Genomic DNA, 17,500 nt, shown 5'->3' on the forward strand with positions numbered 1-17,500 from the left:
TTTATATGTTCTTATATTTTTTTAGTATTCTCCTTTGTTTTATCAGTATAAAAATAAAAAAAAATGAGTAATGATCAGGATTTAAAAAGTTCCTTCTTGCAAGACTTGAAGGAATATTCAACAAATGATGATAAGAAATTTCCTGAAGTTTTAAAAAATTATATCACACAAAATATTGAAGATCAAAATGAAGCTGAAAGGTTAAAGATGAAAACAAAATGTTATTAGTTCTAATATATATATATATATATATATATATATATATATATATATATAATATATTTTTTTTTTTTTTTTTTTTTTTTTTCTTTTAGATTTTTGAAAGAATTTAATGATTCCTACTTAAAAGAAATGAATCTGGATGAACTTGAACTGTTATGTTCAATGATACTTAAAAAAAAAAACTTATCAGCAAATTAAGGAGGAACAAACAAAACAATAAAAATTATAATAAATAAATTATATAAATTAAATTAAAATAAAATAAATACATATATATATCACATATACCATACAATACATTTCCCATATATTTTTTTTTTTTCTTTTTTTTTTTTTCATATTTTTTTTTTTTTTTATATTTTATTTTTTTTCATATTTTCTTTTTTTTCATATTTTATTTTTCTTCATATTTTATTTTTAAATTTTTATTGTCCGGTAGATGCTTAATATCTGCTTCATATACTCATAGGATAGGGAATCCCTTTCCTGCTTTATTCTGTTTGATATATAATTCATGACATTTTCATAATACTCATAAATTTCATAATTTTGATTTTTCAAAATATAAAACATTTTCTTACAAAAAATTAAATTTATCATATCATATAATAATTTACAACATGCTCTTCTTATCATAAATTTATCACTATTAATAAAAACATGGACAAGTGAAAAACCATCTTGTATTATATCCTCCAGATATAAATATACGTTATTACAACAATTTAAAAACGTATTATATGATGATAGTAAATATGTGGTTAAAGTAAAATCTTCAGAATAATATTTTCTTATCCTATATTCATCATAATCTATTTTAGACATTTCTTTTTTTATTTTAAAACTAAATAAGGTGCTATATACTCCACTAAAATATATATTACATAAATCAATAAACTTATGTGTCTTCTTTTTATTAACTAAACAACATGATTTATTAAATTTTTTTATTGAACATACATGAATTCTTTTTTCGACATCTACGTTGTCTATTTCTTCTTCTACTTCATCCTCCTGTATCTGTATATTTTTTTCTTCATCAAAATGATTTATTTCTTTACACATATTTTCCCAATAGCTGTCTAATAAATCTATCTTATCATTTGTTTTACTATCCATCATTTTATTACCCCTTATTAACCTTTCTGAAATGTTCATCGTTTTATTTATATTTTTTATATAGTCATATATTTCATCTAATTTGATCCTGCTGCTTAAATATAAAGCCGTTAGTTGAAAGCACAATATCATTAACATTTTTTGAATGTTATCATAAATATTATTATATATATTGTTAAACATATATTTACATATTTCTATAGGACTATGTATACACAATAAAACTATTGCAAATAGCTTATATGTCATAATATATTCTTCATTTTTATTATTACATGTAATATTATTTATTGAAAACAACACTTTATACATATCAACACTTATATAACATAATATATCACACTCCTTAATTAATTTTGGTAATACTATTATAGTTTGGCACAATCGAAAATTTGCTTCTTCATAATTTTCATTTTTCTCATTTAATCTTAATATATCATGATTATTATCTTCTATTATATTGTTTCTTTCTATATAATTTGCTTTACCATTTAACCTATTCAAACATTCAAATAAATCTTCTGAAGGATCTATATACATATTCTTATTTATTTCCATATTTAAATAATATTCATTTTCTTGTAGTAATTTTACTAGAAATTCCTTTTCCTCCAAATTGTACATATCATTGTCTATTATATTATCAGCATGTTTTATCATATCATCCTTAGGTAATACATCTCCATTCCTATAAACATCACATTGCAAAGTATTTATAAACCTATCATTATTATTATTATTTTTGTTATGTTTATTTTTGACTTTATCTTCATAAATTGTATTTATGTCATTACCAGGATGATAACTATTATCATGTATTATATCCGATGAACAATCTGAACCATCCAAAAAAATTTTGGACATTTCTTCTTTTTTATTTAAACATTCATCATTATTAATCATATTATTATTGAATTGAAAAATATCATCCATACGCTTCAACGAATATTCATCCTTTTCAAACGGATCTATATCCTCCTTACTTAAAATAAAATTCTCCAAAAATAATATATCACACTGTTCAATAGTCTTAAAACATAAAACCTCTTTTGGTATACAGTCTAAATCTTTTTGTAAGTTAGGAAAAAGGACTTTCTCATCATCAGAAGTATCACTACTACTACATTGGCTATCATTATTATAATTATTATCTAAATTTGTAGCATTGTTATTATGTTTATCATATTCATTTTTTTTTTTTTTTTTTTTTTTTTTTTCTTTTTTTTTTTCTTTTCTTTCTTTAATCATTTGGCTAGACATGTATTTCTTGAAATATTCAGCTATTATTTGTCCACAATATAATGATACCTCATTATTACAATGAAATAAATATTGAATCATTTTGGTTATACTATCAAATCTTTGAGTATTATATATATTAATTTTATATAAATACAATTCCTCTTTTGATAAAATTTCAAAATTATAATAATTGGAAATAATCACTTTATTTATATCTTTTAAATGTACACTAAAAGTGTGCAATAATTTACTTAAAACAATCGAAAAGAAAGTATCTTCACCCATGTTCTCCAAACTATAATTAAAATTATCCAATATATAAATAAATATATCTTGTAAAAATTGTATTAAAATCAATTCAACCTTATTTTCTTCTAATATATTTTCATTATCTTCAAAAGGATTATTTTTTTTTTTTGGGAGCTTTGATTCTTTTTCCATTTTTTCAAATTCTCCTTTCATATTACTTTTTTCATCCAATTCGTTGATTAGCTCTAGGTAACTTTTTTTTTTTTTTTTTTTTTTTTTTTTTTCCCCCCCCCTCCCCACTTCCTCAACCTTCATTCTCGAAATATACATTAAAATTTTCTTTTTCTTCATTTGAAAGTTTTTAAAAAGTGAAAAAACGGTAAGTGAATTGCGATATATTATATGATTTATTATGTCAAGTATACATATTCCATAACATAATCCGAAACAATATTTTGAAGTAGGATTAAAAAATCGTTCTATGAAAAAATAATTCCAATTATGCAAAAATACAATATTTATCAAAATGTTCAAAAGAACATATATCTTGTTATTATATATACATATATATAACAACTTATTACTCATATTATTAAGATTTTCATTTTTATTATCTTCGATTAATTTTATAAAAGGACGTATGTAATTTAATAAACTTGTTAAAAGAATTTTACACTCCTTTTCACCATTATACAAATGAAGATAATAAAAAATATTTTCAATAATATAATTTGTATTTAATAAATAATTTATTTGCTTATTTGATACTTCTATGAATTCCCCTTTTGTATAATGATTAGATGTATACGTACTTTTTTTTGATGGCGACATTTTTTTATTTTCATCTTCTGTTATGTTACAATTATTTATAACGTTATGATATTCATCAGTCGTTTTTTCCTTGTCCATATCAGCATTTAAGATAAAATAAAAAAGAACAGATGAAAAGGTATCTGTTAAATTTAAATTTATTATTTTCTTTAATAAATATATAACTTTTTCATATTCTATAATGTCATTAAATTGTTTTATATGAAAAAAGATGAATACACATGTAGTAATAATATTTTTATAAAATCCATCCTCATTTAATTCTTTAGGAATAATATGATTATAAACATATAATTTTCTCTTTACATCTTCATCCTTTAGTCCCTTTATTATACAATTAAAAAACACATGAGGAAAGGAAAAGTATGTTTTTGTTACCTTATGAGGATTCTTATAATAATCCTTTAATATGTTTGTAAATAGTAATGTGTTTGCACATTCAAAATAAGATATATCTTCTTCATTTTTCTTTTCTTCATATCTAGATATACTTTGATTCTGATATATATTCCCCATATTATGATCTACATTCATGTTCTTTTCTTCATAATTATATTTTTTTATTTTATAATGTGTGTTTTCCATATCATATGGAAAGAATACATAATCGTTTTTTTTTTGTACATATTGAAGTATTATATTTTTATCAACATATACCATTTTCATAAGATCAATGATAAAGGTCCAGTTTTCAATGGGAATTTTTTCTTCTTCTGAAATAAGGGAATTGAAAATTTTATTCAAAGTAAGTATAATCCATTCACTGAAATATATACCACGAAAAGTTAAAATATCATCATTTTTTTTATTATTATTATTATAATAATAATAATTATTATTATTATTATTATTATTATTATTATTTGTATTATTATATATATTCCCATTTTCTATCAACATACTATAGAATTCTCTCATTAGCTTACATAAACTTTTACTTGTATCATTAAGGGACAAAGGAATAAACCATATATAAATTAAATGATACATATTCTTTCTATCTATATATTCTATTTTTAATTTTCCCTTTAATATAGCTAAAATAATATTTGATAAAGCACAAAAACATTCATCAATTAATATATGTTCTTTTTCTTTTATTAACTTTAACGCTTCATTATATTTCTTTGTTTTTTTCAGTTTTATTATTTCAAAACTTAAGGGAACATATTGTGCGAAAAAGTTTTCTAATACACCCTTAATATTCTCGCACTTTACGTTATGTAACAAATTTTCCAAACTCATTTTTTCATTATATATAGTATGCAAGTCAAATTAATATCGATAAAAAGTTATTCATGGGATACGTGAAAATGCTCATACAATATGGAAAATGACACTAATATTTATAATACAACGAAAGATATACCAAAAAAAAAAAAAAAAAAATATACATATATATATATATATATATATATTATACTTACTTATTTCATATTATATGTAGGAATTATTTCACATATTGTGTAAATCATAAAATATATATTCATTTATATGATTATATAAATTTTCAAAAGTAATAAAATTATTACAATATATATATATATATATATATATATATATATAAAATATAAAATTTAATGACATATTTGTGTATAATAGGTCATTATTTTATCTATATAGAGTTTAATAAAAATTTATTTTTCAAAAATAAATGATTCATATTTGAATATCTTTAATCTATGAAAAGGGTCTGTTTATATTATAATAGAATATATAAATATTTATTTACATATCTTAAGTAATTAAAGTCTTACTTTGTGTACACTTTTTTTGTACACATAATTTTATTTGAGATGTTTTTTTTATAAAAATTACACTTTTTCTTTTTTTTTTTTTTTTTTTTTTTTTTTTCTCTTAATCAAATTTAATATAAAAATGAAGAAATATTACATGACTTGGTCAGGTGTAAAATATAAGATAATTTTAGCTAACTGGTTTAATATTAATTAATTAATTATTTATTTTATTTTATTTTATTTTATTTTATTTTATTTTATTTATTTTTTTTCTTTTTTATGGTTTATAATGCTTAATATATAGTTATCCTTTTATTCAAAAAAATATTAACACCAAAAGTGTATTTATAAACATTGAATATTTTATTACAAATATAAAATAACGTTGTAGTAAACAAAGAAAAAAGAAAGGAAAGAATTATATATATATATATATATTTTTTCTTTAAGAAAACTATAAAACTGGTCGGCAGATAAATTTTTCTTATATAATATATTATTTTATAGGATCCTAATTTTTAGAATATGATAAAAAAAGACCAAACATAATTATATATAAATGTAATTAAACAAAAAAAATATATAATAAAAGAACAAAATATAATCACATAATATTTTTGTTCGAATATATTTTATTCATCACATTTTAATTATTTATCTATAAACATGCCTATAAAAAATTATAATATATATATATATATATATATATATACATACACATATATTATGTTTAACTATTTAAAAAAAAAAGAGAGAGTGGAAAAAAATACATCACGCTATTAATGAGATTGTTTTTGTTTTTAAATCATGTGCATATTTTATTTTTTCTTTTAAATAATTTTAAAGATATACATGTATTTTGTTAATATATAAGGAATATTAAATATATAATAACATATTATATATATATATATATATATATATATATACATTACATTAAATTCATATATTTGTTTATGTTAAACCATGTACTTAATATTTTATTCTTTTTATTTTGGTTATCCATTAAAAAAAAAAAAAAAAAAAAGGCATTTTTAAAAAGCATTTAATAACCATCATATAATCAGACATACATACATTATAAAAAAAAAAAAAAACATATTTATGTTTTGAATACACTATTATTTATATGTACATGAATATTTCATTGTATTATAAATAAAGAAATCATATAATATATATAAAATACATATTTTTTTATATATAATGTATATTTTACAATATCATATTATCATATCATAAATATAATATGTTCAGCATATATTTTGTTATTCATACGTGTGCAAAAAGTGCATATAATCAAAAAAAAAAAAATAAAATATAAAAAATAATTTTAATTATATATTATATATATATATATTATGAGATTATAATATTTATATTAAAAATAAAAAAAAAAAAAAAAAAAAAAAAAAGACCCTGTGTGGAATTACATTTGAATTTATCAATACAAAAAAAAAAAAAAAAAAAAAAAACAGATGTATCAAAATATAAAACAGTTTTATATTATGAATATGTAAATATATATATATATAATAAATTATATATTTTTAAGAAAAAAATAAGAGAGATACCTTAAGAAAAAAGCAGACAGAAGGAATAAATCAAAACCAACAAAAAAAAAGAAAAAAAAAAAAGAAAAAAAAAAAAAAAGAAAAAATGTGAAATATAAATATTCATATAATATATATTATATGTATATAAAAATTTTCAGATATATGTGTATAATAATAAAACTTCTGATAGGGTTCTTTTTACGACATACATTTATTTCTTTATACTTTTTCTTTTCTTTCTTTTCTTTTTTTTTTTTAAACATGATTGTAAGATATTGTTTGGTAAATTAAATTTTTCTTTTTAAGGAATTACATAGGATTTTTATAATATATATATATATATATATATATATATATATATATATATAATGATCCAGATTAATGTATATTTATATATATTTTCATTTTATGTATATTCAATGTTACAATACATACATATTTTATGATATATATTATTATTATTATATATATATATATATTATAATATATTTATAAAATTACTAATATTTATTATTAAATATTATACATCACAGAATGATTTATAAATTATTTATTTATTATTTTTTTCTTGATTATAAGAAAAATACCGCTTTTTTAAAAAAAAAGAATCCAATTTTTTTTTTCTTTCTCTTTCTTTTTTTTTGTGTATTTTTTATTTCTTAGAAGTTGATTATTAAAAATTAAAAATTTAAATGATTGCATAAATATATTATATATACTACTTTTATTATTATTAAAAAAAAATATATATATTAATAATATTTTATGTATTTCTTTTTTTTAATGAATAAAAAATTACATTTTAGCGTTTTTCATAAACCAAATATAGAGATATAGGTAAATGAAAAAAAAAAAGATACAAATATAATAATAAATACGAATTAATAAGTAAAGCCTAAGTAAAATAATTATATAATATATATATATGTATATATGTAAATATATTTATATATACAATATATATATATTATATATATATTATTAGTTTTTTTTTTTTTTTTTTTTCTTTTTTTTGAAAATATAAATATTATATATATATATATATATATATATATATATAAAGGTTATAATTATATATATTTTTCTTTTCTTTTCTATTTTCTTTTTTTTTTTTTGTTTTCTTTATTTAGATCATATTAGTATTTTTTTTTTTTCTTGTTTTATGTTAGTAGAACAGAACAATATATGTATAACATAAAATAAATAATTGCATATAATTTTTTTTTTAATTTCTTTTTCTTTTTATATAATATATTTATATATATATATATATATATATATATATATATATAGATATGATAGTGCATTTTTTGAAAACATAATAATAATTTGTATGCTCCATTTTTTTCTATACTTATATTATATATATATATATATATATATATATTATATGTATGTTTATATATTTTGTATAATTTAAAAATAAATGTAATATGAGTGAATTGAAACCATTGGAACTTGAGTATTTGGATAAGAATGTAAAAAAAAAGAAAAAAGAAAAAGATGAAAAAAAAAAAAATTTGAATAAAATTTTTATGAATAGAAAACATAGTTTTAAAAAAGAAGGATCTGATAATACAGATGTACATGAACAAAATATTTTAGAAAATGATAAAAATGAAAAAAATGAAAAAAATGACAATGATATAATGAATAGTAACAAAGAGAATGATAATAAAGATGGGAAAAGCATTTTTCATTCGTTTAGTATAAATAAAATATTTGGAGAGAAAAAAAAGGATGACCCTGGTAATAATAAAAATGTAAAGAAAGGTAAAAAGAGTAAGACAAAAAATGATATAAGTAGTGTTAATCATAACACATCCGGTAAGAAAGATGAGGATGATATTATAATAGATAGCAATACAAAGGAGAACAACAACGGCCATAATAATGATAATATTAAAAATGTAAATAATAATAATGATAATAATAAAAATGTAAATAATAATAATGATAATAATAAAAATGACAATATTGATTATAATAATAATGATAATATTGATTATAATAATAATGATAATTGCTATAGTTATGATAAATATAATAATCTCCATAATGATTGTAATAATCAACATAGTGGGAATAATCCTGATAATGATAATAATAATAATAATAATATGATGTCTGTCGATTTAGAGAATGAAACAAAATTTTTGGAAGATTGGGAAGTTACACAAAAGAAAATATACGATCCAACGATAGGATTAAGAAAACATTATACGAATGAGCTTTTGTCGTGTGGAGAAAAGAATAATGTAAGAATCTTAGAAAAGTGGTCTTCTATGGTTAATAGAGATATTGTATGGTTTCATAAAGCACATAGAACTACTTATTTAAGAAGAGTAAAAAGAGGAATCCCACAAAAATATCGATGGAAAATATGGTTCCATATAACAAATGCAAAGAACTTATACAATAAATTTCAGAAGAAATATTATTATTTATCTAAAAAGAAATCTAATTATACAAATTTAATATTAATAGATATATCAAGAACTTTTCCAGAATTATTAATATTTGATAAATATGCACAACAACAATTATATAGAGTTTTAAACGCATATTCGAATTATGAACCATCTGTGGGATATTGTCAAGGTATGAATTTTTTGGTTGGATTATTATTAATTATAAGTAATTTTAATGAGTTGGAAACTTTTTGTGTATTAGTTAGTTTAATGAATAATTATTATTTGAAAGATTTTTATAAAGAGAAGTTTCCTTTATTAAATCGTTTTATATATTTATTTGAAAGAATAATGCAAAATGAAATACCAGACTTAGTAGATCATTTTAATAATGAAGAAGTATATCCACCAGTCTATTTACATCAATGGCTTTTGACATTATTTATAGCTAGCTTACCTATAAAAAGTGTTATTGTAATATGGGATTATTTATTTAGCACAAGTATTAAAAAAATTATAATTATATCTGTAGCACTTTTGAAAATATTAAAAAGTTATTTAATGAAACATAAATTTGAAAAAATATTGAAATTATTAAAATCATTAAAATATAATGAAAGTAATGATGATATATTAATAGCTAAACTACTTATAAAAAAATCAGAGTCTATTATTTTAAGTAATGAACTCTTATATCTATTCGAAAATATTGAAAATCAACATGTACCATTTAATAGTCAATATAAATTTATAATAGATAATATAACCACATGTCATTTTAATCATATACAAGAAAATATTACACAAATGAATAATACAAATTGTATTAATAATTACGACACAGAAAATGATACAACAAATAATCAGGATAATAATAATAACAACAATGGTAATAATAATAGTAATAATAATAATAATAATAATAGTTATAATTATAATAAATATAAACGATATAGCCATTTGATTAATGAAGATAGCAATTTTGTTATACTCGATGGAGTTCCTTTACTCAATTTTTTTTCTCATAATATCTTGAAAAAAAAAAATGAAGAAGAATTAAAACCTACCTCCAGCCTTAAATTTAGAGATAAACAAAAATCGATCTCATTAAAGGAAAGAGAAAATATCAATACATTTTATTATAAAATTTTAAGTAGTAATGAAAAAAATGAAATAAATCAAAAAAATCAAAAAAATCAAAATATACACCAGGATGTAATTATTAACAGTAGTAATGATGTAGCATATCATGATGTACTTAGCTCATTAAAGGAAAGTAATTCTGTTCATAATATATCTGATGAGGAAAATCCAAACCATCCAAATTTAAAAGACCATAATAATAAATATTATAAAAATAATATAGCAACGGATAATTCTAATGATCACATGGATATGTATGTTATGAAAGAAAACAATCAAGAGGAAAATATAAATAATATGAATAGTATAAATAATATGAATAGTATAAATAATATGAATAGTACAAATAGTATAAACAATATAAACAATATAAACAGTATTGATTATATTAATTATAATAATTATAATAATTATAATAATAGTCTAAACAGTTCGCACGCTTCTGTGTCAAAATCTTTAAATCAGAAACCGCAAAATGATCATGAAAATATTAACAAGACACACACCAAACATATAGCAAATGATAAAGAGAATGTTGGAGAATATCATATGATTAATCAAAATATAAAAAATCATCACATGCATGAACTTAATATGTGTGATAATGATCATAAAGAGGATAACTCCCAGCTATATCATAAGAACGATATACATATTCAACATTCTAAATCAAATGAAAACAAAAATGATAGGAATAGTATGAGCAACTTGAAAAGACATGCATATTATTTTAATAAAGAAGAGGGGCAAGAAGAAATAGCATTCCATCAGGAAATGAATGAGTCCAGAATTTATGGTGATAACAATGTCAATTCTTATAAGAAGGAAAATGAACAAATGAAAAATATTAAGTATTTGAATGATTCTAAGGAGAAGGAAAATATTTTTATACATATGAATAATAAAGAAGGTCATAATGATGAACAGAAGGAAAACATAAAACATAAACATCGTGAAGATGAAAATGAAGATGAAGAAAAAGAGGAAGAAGAAGAAGAAAGTATTCTAAATATATCTCAATATATTAGTTATAATGAAAAAGAAACTTCATCAAAAAATAACAACAATGATAATGAAAAAAATGATGATAATAATAATTTTGGTTTCTTTAGTCTAATTAATTCATATGCAAAAGATAATAGTTGGTTTGATGTCTCGACCATAAATAAATATTATCAATTTAATAAAAAGGATGTTGATCGAGAACTTGACAATATAAATAGTACTGAAAAAAAGGAATATAATGATACAGATCTGGTAGACGATGCTCACACATTTTAAAAAAAAAAAAAAAAAAAAAAAAAAAAAAAAAAAAGATATATATATATATATATATATATATATATTTACGTATAATTAAATTTTTTTTCTTGATTATTTATTTTTTTTTAATTTTTTTTTTACAAATATATACCTAATTATAGTATACAAATATTATATATAATAAGAATTTATTAATAACCTTATCAATTTAATATATCATTTTATTATATATAATATAGTTATTTATTTATTTATTTAATTTTTTTTTTTTTTTTTTTGTGTGTTAATATATATACATATATTCATATATATGTTATCTTGTTTCTGTTGTATTTTTTTCCTTTTTAAATTCATTATTTTAAAAAAAATTTTATTTGCCATTTCCTCCCAATGTTATTATATATATTTTTTTTTTTTTTTTTATTACTCTAATTATTATTGTTGTCTTTTTAAACCATAACTCTTATATATGTATATATATATATATATATTTATATAACACATTATAATTTGAATAAATGCAGTTTTATTAGGAAAAATAAATATTTTTTATTTTATTTTATTTTATTTTATTTTATTTTAAACACAAATATGGTTAAAAAAAACAGAAAAAGAAAAGTTTTTTTTTTTTTTTTTTTTTTGTGTTTTTTTAAATAATAACGTATGAAGTGTTGAAATGTGTAATAATATCTATCTATTGTAAAAATAAGAAAAAAAAAAAATTCTTAATATTAACATTGGGTTATAATTTAGTCAAGTACATGCGTATGTACATTCATTTTAAAAAACAAAAAAATATAATATAATATAATATAATATAATATAATATAATATAATATAATATAAATATAAGTTATTATATGGGTTGTATATATATATATATATATTTTTTTTTTGTATGGCCTCTTGTCTAGTCATCGATTTCACTACTACTACTTGTATAATTTTCTTGAATATTAAGCAATCCCTGCTTATTAATATTTAAGGATTTATTTTTAATAATTTTATGTTTTTCATCATGTTGTGTCCTTTCGTCATCTTTCTTATTTTCATTTCTGTTGATATTTGTTATATCATCTTCTCTTTTTATAATTTTTTCTTGAATTTCATTAATATTACTAGATAAAGAATTAATTTTCTCATTTTTCACATTGTGCTTATTATTTTCTTCATCACTACTATGATATTCCTCTCTTATTTCTAAGAATCCATCCGGCCTTACAAAGACATTTTTTGAATTATGATCATCATCGTCTTGATTAATATTATTTTTATTTATATTTGATGTTTGTTCAAGTTCTAAAGCAAGTTGTATTTCTTTCGTTAATTTGTCAATATCATCAGAAATTATTTTATACTTTTTTTCATAAGCATCTAATTTCTTTTCTAAATATTTATGAGCATTTTCTGAAGTCCTTTCACAATATGTATTACAACCTATATTTTGATATATATTATTAGTGTATTTTATTTCTCCTTCATAAAAAGCCAGTTTAGAAAAAGGAATGATTATTTTATAATTTATTTTCTTTGTTAAATTTTTAACAATATTTATAGTTTCTTTATATTCATTTATAGATTTTCTTAAAATATCTTCTTTTATTTTTTCATTCTTTAATTTTAAAAATAATCTCTGAGTAGCTTTCTCAATTTCGTAATCTTTTATATATGCTTTCTCATCCATCATTTAAAAAAATGAAATAAAAAAAAAATAAAATAAAATGCAATAAAATGAAATATAATGAAATAAAATGAAAACATAAGGAAATATAAAAATTTTTAAGTAATAATTATATAATCTTCAAACATCCATACTATAATAATATTATATTATATTATATATGATATTTGGATCTACTAAAAAAACAAAAAAACATATATATATAGAATAAATATATAGAATAAATATATTTTTAAAATATTTCTTTTTTTTCTTTTTTTTTATAACCTTCCATTTCAATAATATATTATATTTTGTTCATTCGCCTTTCTTTCGTTGTTTTTCTTTTTTTTATATTCATCATAATATTTAAGTATATATTTTTAAAAAGAATAAGCACCGAAATAATTATAAGTTATCATTTACACTAAAACATATATATATATATATATATATATATATATATTTATTTATTTATTTATACGGTTAACATTTAAGAACATTTCCTTTTTGTCTTTAATCTTTATAATATATAAATTATTTTTTTTTATAATTGTATAAAATTTTAGTTTTGTCAATTTCACATATTTGAAAAAAAAAAAAAAAAAAAAAAAAACACATATAAATAAATATATATATATATATATAATAAACGAAACATATAAATGTAAATTATTTTATGTGTTCCATAATGATAGTATACATATATATAAAATTAGAATCTTAAAAAAAATAAAATATATAAATATATATATATATATATATATATATATATATTTATATATATATAATATTATAAAACAAGGTAAAAATTGTAACTATACTTATAAAATATATATGTTTATTATATAATCAAAAAGTCATATATAGCCAAAAAAAAAAAAAAAAAAATTAATATATATATATATATATATATATATATATACATATATATTTATATATATATACATATATATTTTTATTTATATATACATTCATGACGTGTTACATTTTATGATCGTTTCCATTTGTTGTACATTTTATATGATATATTTTTTTAAGTCGTATTGCTTAATAAAACCTTCCAGCGATTTGTTGACTTTGTCTTTATCAATGACAATAGATTGGTTTACATAATTGTATACATCATAATTAATATCTTCCATAATTTTTTCAATGATTGTATGTAATCGTCTGACACCAATATTTTCTACATAGAAATTCATATCATGTGCTGCATTGGCTATAGTTTCAATAGCATCATCAGTAAATTTGAGATCTATGCCTTCTGTTTTTAGTAGAGCTATATTTTGTTGTAATAAGTTATTATGTGTTTTTGTTAATATATCTATAAAATCTTTTATGGTTAAACTAGATAATGTAACATGTACTGGTAATCTTCCTTGTAATTCATTTAGCATATCATTAGGTTTAACTCTTTGAAAAGCCCCTGAAGCTATAAATAAAATATAATTAGTATTTATATTACCATATTTTGTATTTATAACACATCCTTCGATTAAAGGAAGAAGATCTCTTTGTACACCTTCAGCACTTGCATCTGGTCCATTATATGAAGAATTAGATTTTGAACAAATTTTATCTATTTCATCTATAAAAACAATTCCTTCTTCTTCTACAGAATTTATAGCTGTTTTTAAAATCGTATCTTGATTTATTGAAGAATCAATTTCTAGTTGTAATAATTTTTGTCTTGCTTCCCTAATAGTCATTGTTTTTTTATCACTCTGTTTATTTATATTTTGATGTATTATTTTTACACTTTTGATATTCTGATGATTACTTAAGGCTTCCTTTACAGCATTTTCAACAGAATCATTTGAAAAAATATTGTTATTAATATAATTAGGTATATCTATACTAATAACCTTATCATCTAATGATCCATCTTTCAAATATTTCCTCCAGATATTTTTTTCTTCTTCTTTTATATTACCTAATAATGAATAAAGTATAATATTTTCAACAGTTTCTTCAGCTTGTTCTCTGATCTCAATTTCAAATTTTGTTTTTTGCCTTTTTACAGCTATTTCAACCAAATCTTTTATAATTTGATCTACATCTTTACCATGAAATCCAACTTCTGTAAACTTTGTTGCTTCTACTTTAATAAACGGTGCATCGACAAACATAGATATACGTCTTGCTATTTCTGTTTTACCAACACCTGTAGGTCCTATCATTAAAATATTTTTTGGTATAATATCCTTTTTCATATCATCACTAACTTGTATTCTTCTCCATCTTTGTCGTAATGCATTAGCAACAACTTTTTTAGCTTCACTTTGACCTATTATATATTTATTCAAATATTCCACAATCTCATGAGGATATAAACATTTCTTACTACTTTTCCCATTTTTCATTTGAAAATTTATTTTACTATCATCTGATTTTATTTCCTCTTTAAGCACATTACCACTTTTCATACTACCACTACTAAAATAATTCTTCTTTCCAATATTATCATTTTTTAAAACATTAGAATTATGGTTTGGTACCTCACTTGCAATGGTACTTTTGGGTAGTTCTTCATTTTTTATATCTACCTTAATATCATATATGTTATCCTTCTCTTCCTTTTTTATATCTACCTTAATATCATATATATTATCATTTTTTTCATCTTTTATATTATATTCGTTTGTTTCCTTTTTATGTCCCATAACCTTTTTAACTTTCTTAACATCTTCTTCTTTTATTTCGTTAATATTAATAATATTTTCCTTCGTTATTTTAACCTTGGCAAAATTTTCCATGTTCTCCTTTTTTTTATCCGATGAATAACTATCTCTCACGATATCATCCTTTCCTGAAATTGACGCATCTGTCTTTTTATCACTTCTTGTGTTCTTACTATGTGTACAAGAAGTAGTATCATCACATGTTTCATTCATATTATCTAAATTATTTATACTATTTAAATTATTAATATGTTCTTTTTGATCTATATTTTTTGATATATCATCTTTCTTTAAAAACATTGTATACTTCTTTTGTTTTTCTCCATGTCGACTAAAATTATTATAATCATTATTATTATTATTATTTATATATTTACAATTATTATAACTATTATAAGAATTATTAATATTATTATTATTTATACTATTTATACTATTTATATTATTTATATTATTCATACTATTTATATTATTTATATTGTTTATATTATTACCATTAATGTTCACATCTTCCCTTTTTCCATATTCATGTGGATTCATATTATAAGACACATACTCCTTATAATTACATTTTGTTCCTACTTCATCATAATTATTCATAATATATAATTTGGTCTTATCCTCATTACCATAATTCATTTCATCATAATTATATAATATTTGTTGACCTTCATTTTTTTTTCCATTTTTATTATTATCAGGTTCATATTTTATATGTATTACTAAATCATCCCCCTTATCTTTTTGCTTTACATTTATATCAGATATATGTACATTTTTATTATTTATTGAAAAATTGTTTTTTACATTACATTCCTCATTAGACTTATTATGATCAATAACTTTATAATTAATATTATTATAATTCTTATTATTCTTATTATTTTGAATTAACTTATCAAACCTACTGTCATAATTACTCTTGGTACCTGAGTTTATTATTTTCCTACTATTATTTGGAATAAATGTTAAAAGCTTATCATGAATCTTCTCCTTCTCATTACTTATATTTTTTAAACATTGTAAGGAGAAATAAGGATAATTCTTCTTTTGCTTCAAACCGTTAATAAGCTTAATACATTTGTTTGCGTCAAGGTTTTTCATTATATTCTTTTCTCTTTCTACTTTTTTTTTTTTTTTTTTTTTAAAAAAAGGGGTAAAAAAAGTTGTGGAAAATGAAATAAACAAATAATAAATATATATAAAAAGGAAAGATGCAAAAAAAAAAAAAAAAAAAAAAAAATATATATATATATATATTTATTTATTTATTTATTCATTCATTATATGTATGAAGAAAAATTCCTATCCTTTCAAATATATATAAATAAATTTATATATATATTTATAGTCATATATATTGTGAAAAATCAACATATAC

General features: G+C 19.2%; 5 protein-coding genes across 5 annotated transcripts; 2 read left to right on the top strand and 3 right to left on the bottom strand.

The window, feature by feature from the left end:
* Positions 1 to 63: 63 nt before the first annotated feature.
* PF3D7_0907000 (conserved Plasmodium protein, unknown function) lies at positions 64 to 420 on the top strand (the record flags this gene model as incomplete). The annotated part of the gene is made up of 2 exons (XM_002808873.1): positions 64 to 200; positions 315 to 420. The coding sequence occupies 2 exons, from the start codon at positions 64 to 66 to the stop codon at positions 418 to 420; spliced, it is 243 nt and encodes an 80-aa protein (XP_002808919.1).
* Positions 421 to 639: 219 nt separating this feature from the next.
* On the bottom strand, positions 640 to 4,908 carry PF3D7_0907100 (conserved Plasmodium protein, unknown function; the record flags this gene model as incomplete). Its single annotated transcript, XM_001351907.1, has 1 exon — positions 640 to 4,908. The coding sequence occupies one exon, from the start codon at positions 4,906 to 4,908 to the stop codon at positions 640 to 642; it is 4,269 nt and encodes a 1,422-aa protein (XP_001351943.1).
* Positions 4,909 to 8,391: 3,483 nt separating this feature from the next.
* Positions 8,392 to 11,793, top strand: PF3D7_0907200 (GTPase-activating protein, putative; the record flags this gene model as incomplete). The annotated part of the gene is made up of 1 exon (XM_001351908.1): positions 8,392 to 11,793. One exon carries the CDS (start codon positions 8,392 to 8,394, stop codon positions 11,791 to 11,793), a length of 3,402 nt encoding a protein of 1,133 aa, XP_001351944.1.
* An 892-nt stretch (positions 11,794 to 12,685) lies between these two features.
* On the bottom strand, positions 12,686 to 13,462 carry PF3D7_0907300 (prefoldin-like protein, putative; the record flags this gene model as incomplete). Its single annotated transcript, XM_001351909.1, has 1 exon — positions 12,686 to 13,462. One exon carries the CDS (start codon positions 13,460 to 13,462, stop codon positions 12,686 to 12,688), a length of 777 nt encoding a protein of 258 aa, XP_001351945.1.
* Positions 13,463 to 14,454: 992 nt separating this feature from the next.
* PF3D7_0907400 (ATP-dependent protease ATPase subunit ClpY) lies at positions 14,455 to 17,223 on the bottom strand (the record flags this gene model as incomplete). The annotated part of the gene is made up of 1 exon (XM_001351910.1): positions 14,455 to 17,223. The coding sequence occupies one exon, from the start codon at positions 17,221 to 17,223 to the stop codon at positions 14,455 to 14,457; it is 2,769 nt and encodes a 922-aa protein (XP_001351946.1).
* Between the last annotated feature and the right edge of the window lie 277 nt (positions 17,224 to 17,500).

This window comes from Plasmodium falciparum (genome assembly GCF_000002765.6).
Source record: "Plasmodium falciparum 3D7 genome assembly, chromosome: 9".
Classification (NCBI taxonomy): domain Eukaryota; phylum Apicomplexa; class Aconoidasida; order Haemosporida; family Plasmodiidae; genus Plasmodium; species Plasmodium falciparum.